Raw genomic sequence first — 19462 nt, 5'->3', positions numbered from 1 at the left:
ATTCCCATATAAATGAACAGACGAGATACATCTCATTTCGAAACTAGTGACGTGTTTCCACTAATTCGAGGTGTGTTTCTTAACTAAGTACAGTTTTGAAAAAAAATCGTAACAATTTTATTGTTATATGAAAGCCTGTACCTTAATCTACTTTTGTACATAGTTTCCATCAATATTAAGGCACTTATCGCATCATACAACAAGCTCTTGAGTACCATCCTCACAGAAGTCTGCTGCCTGATTTGTCAACCACTGCAACACAACCTTTTGACCTCATCATTCTCCTCGTGGCGTATCAGATAACTACGAAATCGTAAAGCGTCTGTTCTCTTTCACGTTTTTGTGAACTTTCTGCACCAACTCTTCAATGGTGACAGAAGGTCGTCCACTTCGTCCCTCATCATGAACATTCATGCGGCTATCTTTAATATTTCTAGTCCATTTCCGTATCATTCTATCGCTCATAATGTTTCCTCCATACATTCACAAATCTGGCGATGAATTTTAGCCGCTTTCACGCCTTTAGCACTAAGAAAACAAATTTCAGCGTGTATTTCACAATCGATGGGGTTCTCAATAGTCGGAGCCATTTTATCTGCTCACAAACAAACGTAAACACGATCGAATGTTTCCGTAATGGGTCTGTGGCTTGCCTACAGATGTAGGTTCACTGCCCATCCGCGGGATGCTGACCGCAGCGCAGTAGTGGCCGAATTTCAAAACGGTATTTACTTAAAAAACACGCCTCGTACATATGTTCATGTTTAAAATGAACAGATATAAACACATGAAAATTTAACTTTGTATTTAACATTACGCTAATTTCATTGTCCGACCAATAATTTCAATAGTCCTTCAGTTCTATATAATACAATCTTATGAAGAAATAAAGCAATTTTACAGTCACTAAACTGTCCTCATGCACAGAAAATTATTGCTGGGTGGAAGAATTATACGAATTACATTTAATCAAAAGTATTTTTTACTTACTAAATAATTTTAATCATAACTGAATAATTTTTTTCATAATTGAACTGAAGTTTTGGAACAAATTAAATTCCGGACACCTCAACTAAGTCCATTCAGAACGTAACTTACAATTTGGAATTGTCAAATAGAGTCTAAAGACAAGATAACAATCCACAAACTTTCCATTTCAGAAACTTGGAACTTATTACACGTTTCCATTCTGTCAAATATCACATTACTGAAAGTTAAATTTTTCAGACATTTACATTTACATTTGAAATAACAACCAATTACAAAGTTAACACTGGATTCATGAATTAGAGAATGCCATTTGAAACTATAAAACATACTTTTAACATATTGTTTCAATTTATCCCCAAATGAACACTGTACATGCCTAGGTGTCTCACTGTTATTAAGTAGATGAGCTTGGGAATTAAAATTGAAAACTAAGTACCTGCACTTTGAGAAATTGATTCTAAGATTAATTACACATTTTACTTTGCAAATAATACTAAAAAAGGAAAGCTTAACATACTCGCGGTATCGTTAAAAGATATCTTCCTTATTAAAAGCTTTCGTGCCGGTGGTAGGAAAAACAATATGCTAGGAGTCTGTCAACCGGTTTTGCATAATAGAATACAGTTCAGACAGAAAGGGAAAGGATAAACCCGAGTCCAATATAGATCAGCTCAGTGACAAACGTATCGTATCATCAGCGACAGTTTTCGAACATATCATCTATGAACAAGTTAAAAAAAAAAATGGATGCCTGTGTTTTCTGACAACAGAAAGTAAGAGGAGCAGTAGTTCAGTAACGAGAAACCACCGACGGTTATATCAAAACCTGCATCATACTCACGAAAGATATTCCTTTCCTGACTATAGGTTCTCGATACACTTCACTGTAATTGGAGCTATACAAGCATCGCTAAATTCAAACCAATGGTCTTGAGATGATTACTCGAAATTAAATTCTCCTTGCGCTGAGTTTTCATACATTTCATTATTAAACACTCCCCCGCCTGCCACGCAGCAAAATCTTTGTCCACTTTGCATCTCTTTCCCGACTTCTGCTCAAACCAATCATCCGATATGTCAATGAATTTTCCTTTGTTAGATGACGTATCATTTACACTTTTTTTCGCTAGCTTCGAGTAATTTCTATTAAAGTTCACTGACACTCCTTCCGGTTGAATAGTAACAGTATCTGTTTCTTTACAGTGAGTAAATATCTCACTATTTTCGATTAATTTCAATATTGATCCATGATTGTTCTTATATCGTTTCTTACAGGAGAACCCGGTCTGAGATGTACAAGAACTCAATAGCATTCTGTTTTGCGCCATTGAAAAGTCGTTAATTGATACGTCAGGATGCGACCTTATTTCTCAGATGTATCGCGGAAGCATAATCAATTAAGTGTCAGTGTCTGTCAGTTGTAACCGAGTGAGCGAGAGAGAAGAGAGCTTTCTGGATCTAACGGCTGCCATCGCAAATAGGCATACTCTTTAGGAAAGTCCGCCGATTCTCACTTTCTCCCTGCTTCGCTTTAGTTACGACCCTCAGACGCTAGAGCGCTTTAAGGCCAACCGCTTTGCTTTCCCGTCAGAGTTAGACGTTGGAGCTTTCTGTGAGCACGAACTGCCACCTGAATTCACGACCTCTCTGTTGTCATTCACCATGGAAGTACGTATGGTTGTCATTACCATGCTTATATTCGGAATATAGATCATCTGAAAAATTGGATCAAACCAGAAGTAGAGTCGCCTGTTGTCTCTTCAAGTCCAATGCAGCAGAATCAACCATCTACGAATAGTCTTCGAAACAAATGACCTAAAGAAGTTCTGTACGAATTGCTCAAGCGAGAACCAGATCGTATGTTCCCTTTGCCCCAGCTCTGTCAGCGGCTTACATCTGAAACCGGTTCCTCCTGGAAGAAACGATTTACGAACGACCATGGAGCAATATTGAAATTCATCGAAAATGGTAAGATATTTATTCACTGTAAAGAAATAGATACTGTTAGTATTCAACCGGAAGTGTCGGTGAACTTAATAGAAATGTACTCGAAGCTACCGAAAAAAGTGTAAATAATACGTCATCTGACAAGGGAAAATTCATTGACATGTCAGATGATTGGTTCAAGCAGAAGTCGGGAAAGTGATACAACATGGACAAAGATGCTGCCGTGTGGGCGGGAGAGTTTAATAATGAAATGTGTAAAAACTCAGCGCAAGAATTTAATTTCGAGGAATCATTTCAAGACCACTGGTTTGATTTTAAGGAAGCTTATATAGTTCCAATTACAGATAACATATTAATTTCCATTGGTGGATTGCTAAGACTGGTGTATTATAAGTTTCTGCCTCGGAACCCAACAATCACAACTGAAGTGTACTGCCTTCAGCTGAACACGTCATTAGAAATTATGCACAAAGCAGCCATCGCTTGTCAGTCGTCTGGGTTCCATACTCGTCCAGGACGATACAGCGGACAGGCTACAAAGCACCCAGAAAAATCACTGTATTCAGACAAAAGGTTTTCCCGCACTCTACATATTCCCCAGATTGGTCCCTTCCTACTTTCACTATTTCCCAATTTGAACCGGTTCATCTTACGAAGATAAACGATTCGTTAACCAAAATTCTGTTATCTGCACTGTGAGTAATATTTTTGAACACTGTGATGCGGACATCTGATAACGTAGCAATTCTGTCACTGAAAACACATTCGAACCGCCGTATTACAGAAAGCAGAAGTATTATCTAAATAAAATACTTTTTCTTGTTACTAATGTACTTTGTCTTTGTATCCGACAGGATAATAACAGTGAAACAATCCAAACTAATTGTTGAAGATGTTTGCGTAAAAGATTCATTCTAAGTGAAGAAGATAGATACGAGACGAAGTTGAATAACCCCTTTCCCCTAAACGTTTGTGCAAAATTTTTCTCTTCATTGTACGAATACATTTCGGGTTAGAAATTTCCAATACTTTCAAGAACTTCTTTCAAGGCTTATGTTTAATTTTCAATGATCAATTCGCAAACGAATACTATATTAATGGAATTAATTCATCCATCCATATATATATATATATATATATATATATATATATATATATATATATATATATATATCAAAGCCTAAGTAGGTAAAAATGTGGGAAATGTCGGCGACACCATTGTCGGAAAGGTCGGATAGATAAGCAGAAGGAACCGTGATTCAATGAAGAGTGTGTGGAAGTGGGCCAGATTATAATGGCTTTAGAATTTGACAATTTTTAAATGTTGCAACATACGAAAATTTAAAACGGAACCATACAATATTTTTTGGTGCAAGAGGAAATGCAACACGTAAAGAGACCGCTGAAATGTCAACAATAGCAACAAAATACGAAAGTTGTATAAAAGTAGTAAACTGATTCAGGAACGGAAATCAACCTAGATTGAGTGTAATGGAGGATGAATATGGCACTATTCTATTCATACTAAATAAATTGAGAATCATTACATTACAATTTTCCTTATAATGGAGAAAAATTTAAAAAAAAAAAAAAAAAAGCCTGAACAGCCTCGCAAAGCTACTCTATCTGTCTTATGAATTTATTTCTTAAAATTCACATAGCATTGGTATAACAAACAAAACAAAAAAGTACCAGGTAGAAACATCGACCACTGCAGAAGTTACTTTGTTTTAAGAAAAACATTTAATTAGATAGTACACGTGCACAATTATTCTTATATAAAAATATACACTTTACAAATGATATTATACTCAAAGCTTGTATTAATTTAATAAAAAACAAATGATTTATTTTCATATACACAAATATACAGGCAACTGATATATATATATATATATATATATATATATATATATATATATATATATATATATATATATATATATATATATATATATATATATATATATATATATATATATATATATACAGGGTGGGCCATTTTAATCAATCCACGGAAATATCTGAAAAATGATAAGACAGAAGAAATGTTTGAAATACACGGTATATATTGCTAAGGGGGAAAACCAATTCCGCCAAAAGTACCCCTCACCGCCCACCGTAAATGGGGGTAACTTTGAAATGTCAAATGGGAACATGGGTCGAGTAATACCTCGTTCGAAAGGTCTTGGAAAACTAAGTAACGCTGTACCAAAAGATGTTTCATATGGAGCACCAGTTTCAAAATGGCCGCCGGGTCGGAAACTCCAGTACCCGTAGTATGAAAACCATGGAAGGTAAATGAATGGAACAAAACTGAAATACGTAAATATCATAGGGCATATCGAATGGTGTGGTCCCTATGATCCCAGTGGCCTCCCTGAAGGGGTCTTGCGGGCTAACTTCAAAATTTCAATGTCCAACCGGACAACGGTTTGGGCGTACGCTTGACCTATCCAATGCTGTTTGGAAGGCAGACTTCATGGATAGAGAATTGGTGCACTGAGTTAATGCGCATGGCCACATTTACATTTTGATTAACTATTAGCACGCATGTCATATTGTGAGCTTGAGGGACGAAACGGTGTGCACGTATATCCCCGAAATGCTTTCTGAATAACGAGCACGCATTGCATAAAAGTTTCTGTGGCGACGGAGATTAGCAAATTCACACGTTTGTAAGTTCCAGCAACTGCATTATTCGACAATTTCTTTCGTATAACGTTCCTTCTGTTTTCGCATCAAATCATACTCAGCCATACAGATATGCGTTACCATTCAAATAAAATTTCACCTTTTTTTGTCACTACAGCGTCATCCTTACAAACAAATGTTTCAACCACACTATCCTATTTGTAAGGTAGCCTTAATTTGCGAATTAAAGTAGAGTTCTCATTTGAACTTTCCCTGCTACTTTCCACCCCACTCACATACAGAGCGCAGGAAGAGAGACTTAGATTTCTCTCTATACATTATGGCAATTTTACTCTAATATTTTTTATCTCTGTTGTATTATTCTCGAGCCTTGGAACGCCTCCGTGGTTTTCCTATTTAATTTTTGTTATTTTCATTTATGTCTAGCCGTATTCATACTATGGGCACTAGACGTTTTCTTAGACACAGTCACCATGTCTTGGCGATCATTTTGAAAACGGTGTCTCATGTCGAAAATATTCTTACAGAAGCTGTTTGATATTAATTTGTCTATGTAACATGATGTTACTCGCTTCAAGTTGCTATTTGAAATTTTCAAGTTGGCCCCGGATACCTTTCAGTTGGCCCTTGGAGTCACTCCGACAACCTCTCGATGTGCCTTACGTCAGTTAGCTACTCCAGTTTTCTTCTGTTGATTTATCTCCAATCGCTTTCATATTACGGGTACTAAACTTTTTCTCTGACACGGATACTATGTTTCGGCGGCCTTTTGAGAACACTGCCATTTCACCTCAATCGTTTTCTCCTGCAAGATGTTTGATTTTGCAAGATTTATCGAACGAGGTACCACTCGACTCATGTTACTATTTTAAATTTTGAAGTTAGCCCCCAAGACCCCTTCAGGGAGGCCACTGGAATCACAGGGACCACACCATTCGATATGATATTTACGAATTTTAATTTTGTTCCATTCATTTACCTTCCATGGTTTTGATACTACGAGTACTGGAGTTTTCGAATCATATCATGGCGGCCATTTTGAAACTGGTGCACAATATGAAACATCTTTTGGTACAGTGTTATTTAGTTTTCCAAGACCTTTCGAACGAGGTATTACTCGACCCAGGTTCTTATTTGACATTTCAAAGTTACCCCCCGTATCCCCCATTTACGGTGGGCGGTGAGGGGTACTTTTGGCGGAATTGGTTTTCCCCCTTAGCAATATATAACGTGTACTTCAAACATTTCTTCTATGTTTTATCACTTTTCAGATATTTCCGTGGATTGATTAAAATGGCCCACCCTATATATATATATATATAACAGTGCAAGTAATAATATTTTCATTATTTTTAAGTAAATAATTCATTTATTTAAAAATTGTGAAGTATTTTCCATTGGAGCTTTGAGGTTCCTTTTTCTTCTACTATTTTCAAAAATTACACTGGGATTCTGGTCCTGACTTCTCCAAATCTGATCCTGTCTTACCTCGATAGTTACTATTACACTGCTTTAAAAGCATTTATCTATTACATTACCTTAATTTACTTTTTTAAATTAAAAAAATATATACGTTACTCTAAGCTACATTAAATATAATGTAAGCTAAAGCAAGAACTCAGTATATATGAATAGATAATCAGGACTACTATCAATGTGCAAGTGTGAAAAGCTTGTAAAAGCGCAGGTTAAATACAACATAGTAGATGAATGTCATAAAAGCTCAATGTCAATCATGCCACAGAAAGCCATTGTTATATGATTTATAACACGGTATGACTACCTTTCAACCCCAACTTACAATCCCACCGAGAAAACTGAACGATTTCAACTACATCACAATAGATATTTTTAACTTCTAACTTACAACTACACACAGTGGGCAAGTTGAATTTGTGAATTAACCAAGGACACAGAATTGATTTCACTTAACGTTCCTGGAAAAAGAATGAAAACATTATTTTTGTGGAAGAAATTGGAATAAGAGTCGATAGCTAATTGACTATCTGATAACTTTGATCTTACGATTCGAACAATTTACCAGTTCTTCTAGTATAAGAATTAAAAATAGAAAAATAAGTACGTGGACCTTTACTGAAGTTCAGAAGATGTGAAATTCATTCATTATCATCACATTTCTACCAACATTCGAACTACTTGCTAATTTCGAATACTTTCAAAAGCTTAGAATAGAATTATAAGTAAAAGAAAATAAAAACAAAAATTTAAAAAAGTCTCCTCCATAAATTTCCAGAAGCGTGGAAACTATGCTTTCGTACTGTACTCTACAATGATTTCCTATTGTACTGTGTTTAATTAAAGACAAACAGTTTCACAACAAAAATCTCTTTAACACGAACTGGAGATGATAATCAATATTCATTTCCATCCAACTGCTGAATCCAACTGTCAGAAGTAATACTCACCATAAACCATTTCGTACACACTAAAATATGCAGAGAGAAATATTCATAGTGGAGCTTAATATCTAAATATTCTAAATTACGATTCAGGGTCAAAAATTTACAAAAAACTTAGACAATCACAATGCCTGAACATGATTGTTCTTTGTGAAACCAAAAAACATATATACTACGTACGCAGATCATTAATTGTTCTTTCATTTTCGCAAAATAGTGATAGACGTCAAGTCCCGTCATACACAAATCAACTATCTATTTCTCAATGTAAACTCTGGCCTGGAAGTACAATACAAAATTATTCCAAATTTGTTGACGATTGATCCATTTTCGTTTGGCCCTGGGACATTTTCAAGAGTAATATAAATTTTGACACAATAATTCCCTCCGATATTCAATACGATGTTCTTGTGTTTCTGTGTTGTTAGTTTTGAATTTTGACAATAAAATGACAGGAAATTGATTGATTGATTGAATTTAATATCCCTCTTCAACACTAAATTGTATGAGACGGAAAGTACTGTTTGAGGCGAGTTTTTATCTGTCACTATACGTACCGTCATCAGATATCGAATCCGGATCAATGAAAAGTGATGAAAGAAAATACTGCCCCTACTACAAACAATGCAATTATACTATGTTCATATCAACACTTATCAACGATCGTGAGCATATGTTAGAATAAAAATTACATACCCGCTTTGGGATCAGAACACTCATAGTGGTGGAAGTAAAACTGTATGTATACAGAATTCCATCTACGAAATAAAGTAAATTTACATGACATGTTCACCTCTTTATTTTCTACTATGACCTCAAATAGAAGATCGTTCGAAATAAATGATAAGAAGAATAATTTTAAAAATCGTCCAACTTTACAGTTTTTAAAGTCACCACATAATAAGCACATAATGTATACAAGATGTTGTACTTGGATTCGAATGCTTCTAGACTACTATACTACGGTACTAACAGATACATACAATTTACAATGAACCACATATTTCAAATATTTTTTTTAAAAAACTTTGACCAAGTAATACTGGTATTTATGTAAATTTGACTTAAAAAGTTGCATGTAATATTACAGTAATACTACAGTAACTACCGTTTTTTTTTTTTTTTTTTTTTCATTAGAAGTATGTATATATAGTCTAAGGTAAGCGAGTAGGAATTTGCTATGGTTTCAAGACTGTACGAAAGAAAAACAGGCATTTTTTCATTATTCTTACTTCTTTTAGGTTGATAAAACTGTCATTCCTTGCATTTGTGGAACATCTCATTAATAGGAGACTGAGGGTTTGATAATAGGAATGTAAGAAACACAGAAGGCTATTCTCAAAATATTTCATGAACTGAAAACAGCTCCCATTTATGCAACTTTTTTTCTTCTTGCCTTCCTATAACTACACATTCAGTCTACTTCCTTGAAAAGTAAAGCATGTTCCACGAATAAGCAATACACAATTTTCAACAAGGAGGTTAAGAATAATAAATGCTTTAGCATCTCTTTCGTGCATATTCATCATTGTAAAAAGGGAATAGCATTTTGAGTCGATTGTACATAAGATTAACTTTACAATAATACATCAAGAAAAAATACGTCAGAGTAATATAATATTCACTTTTCATGCCTATTAAGAATGTTCAGTAGAAGGCTCATGCAATCACAGACAAGTTATCAACAACAACTAAATTTAGGATTACACTCAGTTCATGATATGTTTATTGACATCTTATGCTTATAGAAATAACATGGCACTGGTTAATATTAAACTGGTTCAATTGATGATCATAATAATTAAAAATATTCTTCAAAAGTGGAAGTTGATGTTCTTAAATTTCTTGTACAATTCAAATCTGAAAATGAAAGAAAACATAGCATTAGGTTATGAATATGTTGTATGTTAGCAAAAAACATACAATTACCACACTTTATTATATATAAAAAAAAAGAAAAAAGTAAGAAAAATCTCAGTTTGACCTGATGTACATTCCCGATTATATCGAAAACCGTTAGTCATATGTCAATGCGGTTTTCACTAATCGAATAAGCTATTCCCATGGAAGGTTCTTACCTATAAAATATTTGAAAATGTTAATAATTAACTAATTATTTAAAAAATTCCGGCTACGCCTGATGAAAAATGTTATCCTAAAATATGAGGCAGCCCGGTAAGCAACAAAGTAAGGAGGGTTACATATAACAAAGGGGAGTAAGAATATTCCTGAGTCAGCTTTCTCCAAATGTTTAACACTGTTTGGTGATGGGATGTCTAGGTCAATACGTCTTGACCGACTTTTGCCAAAATATCATCCACTTTTTCTGTGATTGGCGCCTATTGCAAGAAGCATTTTGGATATCGAAAGTAGTAAAATTAATAAACTTAAAAAATAACAATTTCAAAAATGCACTAGAAAGCTGAAAACTTTTTATTTTAATATAAACCAACTTTTAAAAAAGCAGTAGAGAGCACAAAACAATTATAATAAAATGCTTAAAAGCAAAAAATATTTGATTAATGTTATATATAAAAATATCTAAGTCATGCCAAGCTAAACATATTAATACTTCATAAAATCATCATCGAAATAACTTTATTTTAAGCATTAATTTGTTCAGCTTGGCACGAGCTCAATAATAATAATAATAATAATAATAATAATAATAATAATAATAATAATAATAATAATAATAATAATAATAATAATAATAAATTATTTTCTGCTTTTAACCGCTTTATTATTATTTTCTGCTCTTTAGTGTTTTCAAAAGTCGATTCATATTTTTAAAAAGAAGTTTTTATTTTTCAACAATCACACTTACGAATTCATAAACTAGTTATTCCTTGAATATGTTGATCTCCACCATCATTACTTAAGAACAAACACTGACACTGAATGAGCACAACTATAGAACGTAAATGTCTATTGATTAGAGAAAACCGCTTCTTTCTACATATTACCGTTTTCACTATAACGATCAATGTTCAAACTGGAAGTGGTTGATTTCTGACACTTCCAGTTTTAATTAAGATATTGAATGTGTTCTGAATGCCCATTTTAATGAAAGTCTATGTGGGAAATCCCAACAACAATTTACGGGACCTTATGATGTTCGTAGTGATTAGACTGTAGACCGTAGTACTATCTCTTGTTGACCTAATCATTCTCGGGAACACCGTATCAGGATAAAACTAACCAAAGGTTAGGAAGACAGCGACAGATGAACAAAAAAGTGAAGCAAATATTAATCTTTGCACACGATCACCACGGAATCGTCATTACAGACAGAGTTCCCTGTGGACATGCATTCCTATATTTTAAGTGGTTAGAGACCCAGTGCACCTTCCTTGGACTGAACCACAGGCTTTACGACGCCAGGTACATTACTGCTCAAAAAATTTCAAATACCTCAAATCTGAGGGACCAACTAATATGAACATATTATTTTGGCACGACAATTTTACACCGTGTGTCAGAAATATTCCTGTTTGCAGCATAGAACTTGATCACAATTGGATCAAGATCTGAGATACTGCAAATTATAATAATGTGTGGTGGTGGTAACATGTTGGCTTTGTTTCGAAGGCATAGACAACTGGCGTTATTGCAGTGACAGAAATTCGAAAGGACGACAGGTTTTACATGTTTTGTAGTTCTTTATATCTAGCTGACATCTTAACGTTTAAAAAGTCAAAAATATACAGGGTAGCCCAAAAGTAGGTATTAGGTTTCAAATGACCCGATTCATGGCATTTTATATAATGTACTTATTGTTATCCATACAAGCAGTGACTTACAGTTTCTTTAAAAACACTCATACCTTAAGCTTGGAACAAACAGAAGCAAATAAACTATCTTAATAAACTAAAATGCCATACTTTGTAGGTTTGTATAATTACTTTTGGGTCACCCTGTAGTATTTTAAAAAGTGTTTACGACGACCTATATACAGCGTTCTGTGACCAACTGTCATTTGGTGGAAGTGTATAGCGTGCTTCTCGTTACTGAAACGAGCAAAAATTGGGCATTCGAAACCATCGTAAACACTTTTCAAAATACTGTATTTTTTAGCTTTTTAAACGTTAACAGATAACCATGACATAAAGAACAACAAAACATGATGTAAAACTGTTCTTTCGAATTTCTGCCCCTACATTTATCTTCATATGTCTATATCTTTCAAACAAAACTAATATGTTACCTCACATTCCGCACATTTGTTTATATTGTGTAATATCTATTACAAATTCCCGTTTTAACATTTATAATTAGATACATCATCTGCAGTATCTCTCAAACCCTGATCCAACTGTCGCCAAACTTTATGCTATTAAACAAAGTACCTCGGATACATAGTGAAAGGGTTCTTGTGCCAAAATAAGAGGTCCACAGCAGATGCTCATTCAAATATGGGGGTGTTCGAAAAATTTGAGTGGTACTGTATTTTATTAGTTAATGCCTGATACGCAGAGGCCAAATCCTTCTACAGCTAATCACTGATTGGAACAAACCACAAGAGAGCTTACTACCAAAAGTTAACTGCATTTTCCCCGCAATTTCTAAGACGGTAGCTAACACTCTCAAAGAAAGGTAATAGGATACAATTGGTCCGATAGGTCAAAGCCTATTTTCCAGTTATACCTACTAGTTGAGTGAATGATCCTAGTTAGTAGGGGTCTTGGTACTTCCGGTGTCGGCGCGTTAAGGCATGCTCACTTGCCCCTAATGGCTTACGAGGCGACCAGACCCACCAAGCTCTGTATCTTTCCATGTGACCACAACTCGGCAGAGTCTAACTCATCATCTGGGAATCCCCTGGAAAACGAAGCCTACCGGCTGAAGTATCAAGTTCAACGTAGACAATGTTACTGCAGCTAATAATCTTGTGAATGGCTGCAAAATGTGTGCCGAAAAATGCATAAAATCAGACTCGGCCATTTAGTTTGCATAGTAATGCATGGTCACATCTGAGGTTAGCTGAGACCGATTTGGTGACAAAGTACACTGATCTACACTTTGATCATTATTTTCAACCACCTTACAGTCAAGACATCAATCACACAGACTTTGATATCTTCTCGAAGCTGAAAGAGCCCTTATGAAGATAAAGATTCTCCCAACTGAAGAGGTTTCTTCAGTGGTTATTCGAACCATTAGACGACTACACAAAACTGGTACCTTAGGAACAGTAGATCTGCCAAGACGTTGAAACTCTGGTGCTGAAAAACAATGGAACTATTTTGAAGGACTATAGGGAGAAACTACTTGAAATTAATCTCGTAAAAGAAATATTTATCTTACATTCTACGATTTCCTCTTCTGAAACACAATTCATTCCTTGAGTGCTCCGTAGCCTGTCCCTGTACCTCCAATGACTAGTCAAATCCCTGCCAATCCGAAGCCTCGGATTCTTCGTCCTCGCGGCGACCAATAGCTTTTATACCAGTTTTTAGTAATGGAGTCCCTTTGCCCTTTCCTGAAAATACGGGAATTAATGATTTTCACAATAACTCTAGATTAATGAAAGTACAGAACCTTAAAATTCACCATTTTTATAAAATCTCTACGAATAGAATTTTATTATAATTAGAAATATATTTAGCCAGTACAGTACCTAGACGCTATAAAAATAACTTCATCCAATCTTACGCATGAATCTACATTATCAATACGAAGTAGATTTTTCCTAATGCTTCCATTAAGAAACACTATGTCACTCTATTCTTTGAACAGTACTCTACGAAAAACATTGGGTCAAAACACCAAAATTGATATGCCACACCATCCACTTATTACATTACTACTTCTCAAAGAAACAAAAAAAAAAAAAAAAAAAAAATCAATTTTGTGAATCTTGGACGGGTAAAACTACTTTATTACACTCTGATAAACTGGAGTGTAATTAAATTACACTCTGATAAACTGGAGTGTAATTAAATAATTTAGTTATCTCCATAGTTACAAATTCTTACACTATAAAATAAATATACTACTATTCATTATCTTTATCGTTATGAGCAACGGTTATCAATTCAGAAAGAAAATAGAAAAAAAAAAATATTTACCTATTAATCCAGGAACTTGCAGTAATGGCATTCTGACAAGAAATCTTATAAATACATTGTTCCTAAGTCTGTGTTTAGCCATCCTATAGAATACTATTTTATTCAGATTTTTTAAAATGAAGAAGTGATTTAAATGTTAATAATACGTTTATTTCTCTTTCATTAACAGCAACAATCAAACGACAACAGAAGATAAACGAGAACACAGAAAGAAAAAAAATCTATTCAAGACTTATCGTTATTAATTTCAAGAGGAAGATTATAATTTAGACAATAAGTAGTTACATTTACATTCTAATTATTATTCTCATTCTCCGATGCCGACTATCTATATTTAAAAAAATGTATTTCATTGTATATAAACTATTACAATAAATTATCGCTATTCAACATGTTTCCATTCATTTGCGTAGTTATTTGCAAACCATAATAGTTAACATTTTAGTCAGTCTAGGTATAGTTTTCATCTAAATATTTTCGTGCATTGTGAACATATAGATTACATCCATAGTGGTTCCTACAGTCGTTCAAGGTAATGCCTCCTCAAAAATCTTATCATCATGAAATCTCCCTTATTTGGCATGTGGTCAACATAGTCATTCATATTATATTCATATTATTATTGTTATATTTTAGTATTCAATTTCAGACTTATTATTGCAATTTTACCACATGCATTTTCGTAATCTATAACAAAGATTCCCAATCTCTATAATTTCACGTAAATTGGGTTATAACACATTAATTTCGATTATTCACATTATTAACTAATAAGACCCTAACCTATCTAACCTAGCCTACTATACACATCATTGACACATTTACAATACACAAAATAAAATTATAGCATTTTTAAATATTCCCCGTGAACAATAGGAACATTAAGTCATTAAATTGTTACCTAGAATGAACATAAAGTAGCAAATAAGACATTTGCTGTTATCCTTGATAAGGTTTACTTGCCATTATAATTAGCATCATTCGGAGAAAAATTTAATCATCGCGTATAATAATTTAATTCACGAATTTCTGAGTTAACTATGGCTAACGGGACAGAAACGTATTTAATTTTAAGAATAATAAGATAGATGGCTATTCAAAGGACATTGATGTATTGTCGTAGACATGTTAGTGATAAGTCTGAACAACCTCCATAGGCCTACCTAGACTTGTGTGCAGACAAGACGAGCTTACTTGCTCATATTAAGAAACTTAAAATCCTCCTGTAAATTCAACATTAATATGGAAAGAGTTTTTCTAAATAGCAAAGTTCCTTTTTTTTTTTTTTTTTTTTTACTTAAATTCACAAATTAGTATCACGCAGGGTTGAAAAAAACGTTTTTTATGTTTAAAACGTTTTTAACGTTTAAAACAAAGTACTTGTTTTAAACAAAAAAAAAATGTTTAAAATGTTTATTTTGTTTAAAACCATAATCTAAATAGGCATATATATTACATTTTTACACTCTTAGATATTGCTTGCCATCTATATTCAACCGCTAGATGAAATTTAGGGAACTTCCCTAATCTCGATCCGCCCAAATATTCAATTCCGGAGAAAGAAATCGGGATTTTCCCGATCACCGTTCACAGAATATGTAGTTTAGTTTCTTTGTGATACGTTCTACTGGTCGTCTGCATTCTTAATCTTTAAACGTCCATTGACGCAACTGCTGTGTCAGAGCTTTAAACTTCAATGGCTCAGTCTTAAACCTCAAATTAAGGCTGGAAGATGGTTTTGGTACCAATTTATTCCTGAAAGATGCAGCTTTGCTGGTGTGCATTTTATGTATGTGAGAGGAGGGTAAATATCGTGGTTTTTGTTTTGTTTTGTTTTGTTTTTTCAAGTTTTTTGTGGCCCATTCCCCCTCTTGGGAGATAGATTCATAAAAATTGTTACGTGAAGCAATGAAGTAGGCCACTACATGGTAATATCGTGTATTTGTACTTCTTGCTTATATGGGGGGCAGGGAGGGGGCAAAATTAGCCAATTTTTGGAGTTTAAGTTTTTTGACGTAAATTACATTTATTTTTACAACAAACATCAATAGCTCAACTCATTAAGACCTATATATGATTACCTACCACATTAGCTGTATTTTTAAATATTTCTTTTAGTCCGAGTTGATGGAATGTTTTTTTCCTTTTAAACTCACTCTAAAAGATTGTCGGGAAAGCACAAACAGAATAGTGTATACATTACTTAATAATATCCCCTTACAAAATGAAACGAGGGGGAAAAAAAGACAACAGTATACTGCAAATATTAAAAGTTATATAGTGCTCATCACACAACAAGGTGTGTATAAGGCCATATTGCTCACTGTTTTCATCCCCTGATGGTGCATTAGTTGACCAAAGGAAAATTTGTTAGCAAAAGTCTGCACCCACCAGGAACATACAGGATGATTTCTGATACATATGCAAGCTTTAGCTTTTTGACGGGAGCTTTCACCATCATACGCTGTAACTGTAGGAATGGTAACTTTATCACCTTTGTACGGTTTAAATAGCTAATTGTTATCAATATTAATAGACAAAGATACAGTCATATAACCCTTCTCATCTTCTTTGAAATCTACTTGCTTATACTATTAAGTTGGAGGTTCTGTTTTTTCCACAAACCTTTCGCAGTTTTCTCGAAAAATATATACCACTCTCTGAAGTGGGCTCCCTGTTCAGTTACTACAGGTTTTGCTTCAAACTGAGTTTCGATTTGGGTCTTCGTACCATTTATTACAAATATCAGGTAGCCAATAGATGCGATCAAAACGATGAACAAGTCTACCTATAACACCAAAATCCCGCTCACATGACAAAACTGTATCCATAAATGGGAAAATAAGGCACCTGTACAAATCTGTTCATGATCAAGGACATTAAAAATCATAAAGGTGTGATTTCTATTATATCCTGGACATGAATAACTAAACAGACGTAATTCTTTGATGTCTAAACAGATGTTGAAAAGAGGACTATTACAGAGGAGTAAACCAATCTGGACTTTTTTTAGCTCCGCCTTCATATGTGTAGAATGTGGCATTCTGGCCTCATGTATGAATACTAAAAACACTTTCAAACAAACTATCTCTTGAATGGAAATGTAAGTAAAAAAGTAAATTTTGTACGAAATCAAATACTAATCTTGCAATATCTGATCTGTTCCTACACATTTCAGCCACTTGTTCGATTTTTCTTTAAAAGTTATAAGCCTCTTTTTATGAACCTGTAACTCCGCTGCTACTGCAATTTTCATCATTTGTACTTAAGTAAGAAGGCTTGATTTTAGTATTTAAATACTCACATGTTGAACATAGGACTATTTGGTGTCTTCCGAATCGACAGCCATAGTTTCCTTAATAGTACTTTTGAAAAAAAAAAAAAATCTACGTTCTCAAGCTCCGGCTATTTTTCAAGAAATATGTCATATATCATTTTAAAGTTGAAGACAGCTTCCAAATAAGTTACAGAATTTTAAGGAATGAGGCTACGAGTGTGTCAGGTTCTATTTATCAACTGCACCTTCTGAATATTATTGTCGCTATTACATTACATCTAATATCTACCGGCTGACTTCGTTTAGCTAAAAGTTTATGACGTCGGAAAACTGCTTTACTTGAAACGGCACACAAATTTGAAAACTGATTACTTCTACGTGATCTGAGTTTTTCATTGCAAAATATTTTAATATAGAGGAAATGATTAGATTAACGAGCTTTAGGTCGATTCCGACTTACGTCATGGCATTCTAGTAAGCCTCGTTCTTCGGTCTCCCACTGCAAAAGTGTATGTATACTGTGCTGATTATTTTTTGTTTTTCTTCATCACAAAGCACGAAGTATACACTCACATTTAGGATTCGTTTATTTTCTTTCTACTAATTGACCAGTTGTTACAAACTTCTCTCCTCTATGTTTTATCTCTAGCGTCATATTTGTACTACTACCATTTCCTTTTTTCTTTTTTTTTTTTTTTTTTTTTCTATACTAGCCTGTTGTATTTTGATTCACTGCCAAGAAAACAGGATTACAAACTTACTTAGTTTCGAAGCACAGAACAATTAATCCGTTCAAAACATAAGATACCATTAAGTGTGCATCACGATCCGCCGAGATGCAACGAACTAAATCGGCGTTCTGTTGGAAGTGAGAACAAGGTATATTAAGGTTAAGAAGGTAAACTTAATTATAGGCATTATCATGTCAATCTTCTTCATCTCAGCTAAACCGTCAGTACCCAGTAAACGCAACAGAAGGGTGTGAATCTCACTTCTACTAAATTAATCACTTTCGTTATATCTATTGCTCATTTTAGGAGTAAAATTTCTAGAACGGTTTAGTTTGGCCAAAATATGATTTTTTTTCCTTATTACTCTAATCCACTAAATTATATCTATATTTACAAAAAACATTAAACTGCGTCAACTACATATCATGCCTTCCATTGTATTTGAACTAAAACATTAACAGCAGTTTCAATCATATTTCCTAACTAGTACAATTAATATTCATTACATAATTTTGTATGAATTTTAGCTATAGTATTTTCTAAATAATCTCAAGTTTGTATGAATAAAAAAAAAAAAAAAAAAAAAAAAAAACCCTATTGCACAGTCTGTCCATGCATCTGATCTGTAATACCACAAAATCAAAGAAAATAACTTACCCAAAACTCTTGCGTGGAAGATAACAGTAACTGGAACAGCAGCTGCTGTCTTTAAATGAAGTTTTTCCTTCAACAACTTTTCTTTATGTGCCAGAAAATGTACCGTTAGTTTAATTTTATCTCCTGCCTGTCCCAGCTCGAACACTTTGGCGTTGATATTTGGGGTAGCATTATCGTCCATTAATAACTCAGTTCCTCGGCCTTCCAACACCATCATTTTGGGAATTGCCACGCTGATCTCATACAGATGATCAATTTGGAGAAAACCTAAATGGACATTTAGAATTTGTCCTTGATCGGCAGGTACAATAAGGATAGTATTGTCTTTTCCAAAAACATCTTCATCTTCAGGGAAGTGAACTTTGGGATGGTCTATAAAAGATAGAAATAAGGTGTAGGATGTAAGTGTTCTTATTAACAGCAAATAGGTCAATTAATGTAAAATCAAATAACTCACAACCTATCAATCTCAGACTCTTACGAAATTTCGAGAGATGGTAAAGGACGAACTCATACGCAAGAATTCAGTTTCCAGTGACAAGCCTTTTGCATCTAGTAAAATTGCAAACATGTTTTTAAGAAATGCTGATTTTCATATACAAGTAGAAATTTAAAAAATCGTAACTTTCCTTTTATTTTTCCACAAACCACTGCATTAAATTAGGTGCATTATTTATCCACCAACAACTTATTTGGCCAAAACAAAACGAAAGG

At 33.9% G+C, this 19462-nt stretch overlaps 1 protein-coding gene across 3 annotated transcripts in view; it reads right to left on the bottom strand.

Moving 5' to 3' along the window:
- Positions 1-7621: 7621 nt before the first annotated feature.
- Positions 7622-19462, bottom strand: part of LOC145692306 (adipose-secreted signaling protein) — a 33680-nt gene continuing 21839 nt past the window's right edge. For all 3 annotated transcript variants that reach the window (XM_081767612.1, XM_081767609.1, XM_081767607.1), the window contains exons 3-5: positions 18749-19120; positions 13320-13494; positions 7622-9872 (exon numbers count right to left, since the gene is read on the bottom strand). In XM_081767612.1, coding sequence (XP_081623738.1) covers positions 13394-13494; positions 18749-19120 — 473 coding nt within the window. In that variant the 3' untranslated portion in view covers positions 7622-9872; positions 13320-13393. The remainder of the gene's footprint in view (positions 9873-13319; positions 13495-18748; positions 19121-19462) is intronic.

This window comes from Thermobia domestica, chromosome 1 (assembly GCF_964235325.1).
Source record: "Thermobia domestica chromosome 1, izTheDome1.hap1.1, whole genome shotgun sequence".
NCBI classification, from domain to species: Eukaryota; Metazoa; Arthropoda; class Insecta; order Zygentoma; family Lepismatidae; genus Thermobia; species Thermobia domestica.
Note: the sequence above shows the minus strand (reverse complement) of the source record. Positions and strands in the feature narration are given on the sequence as shown.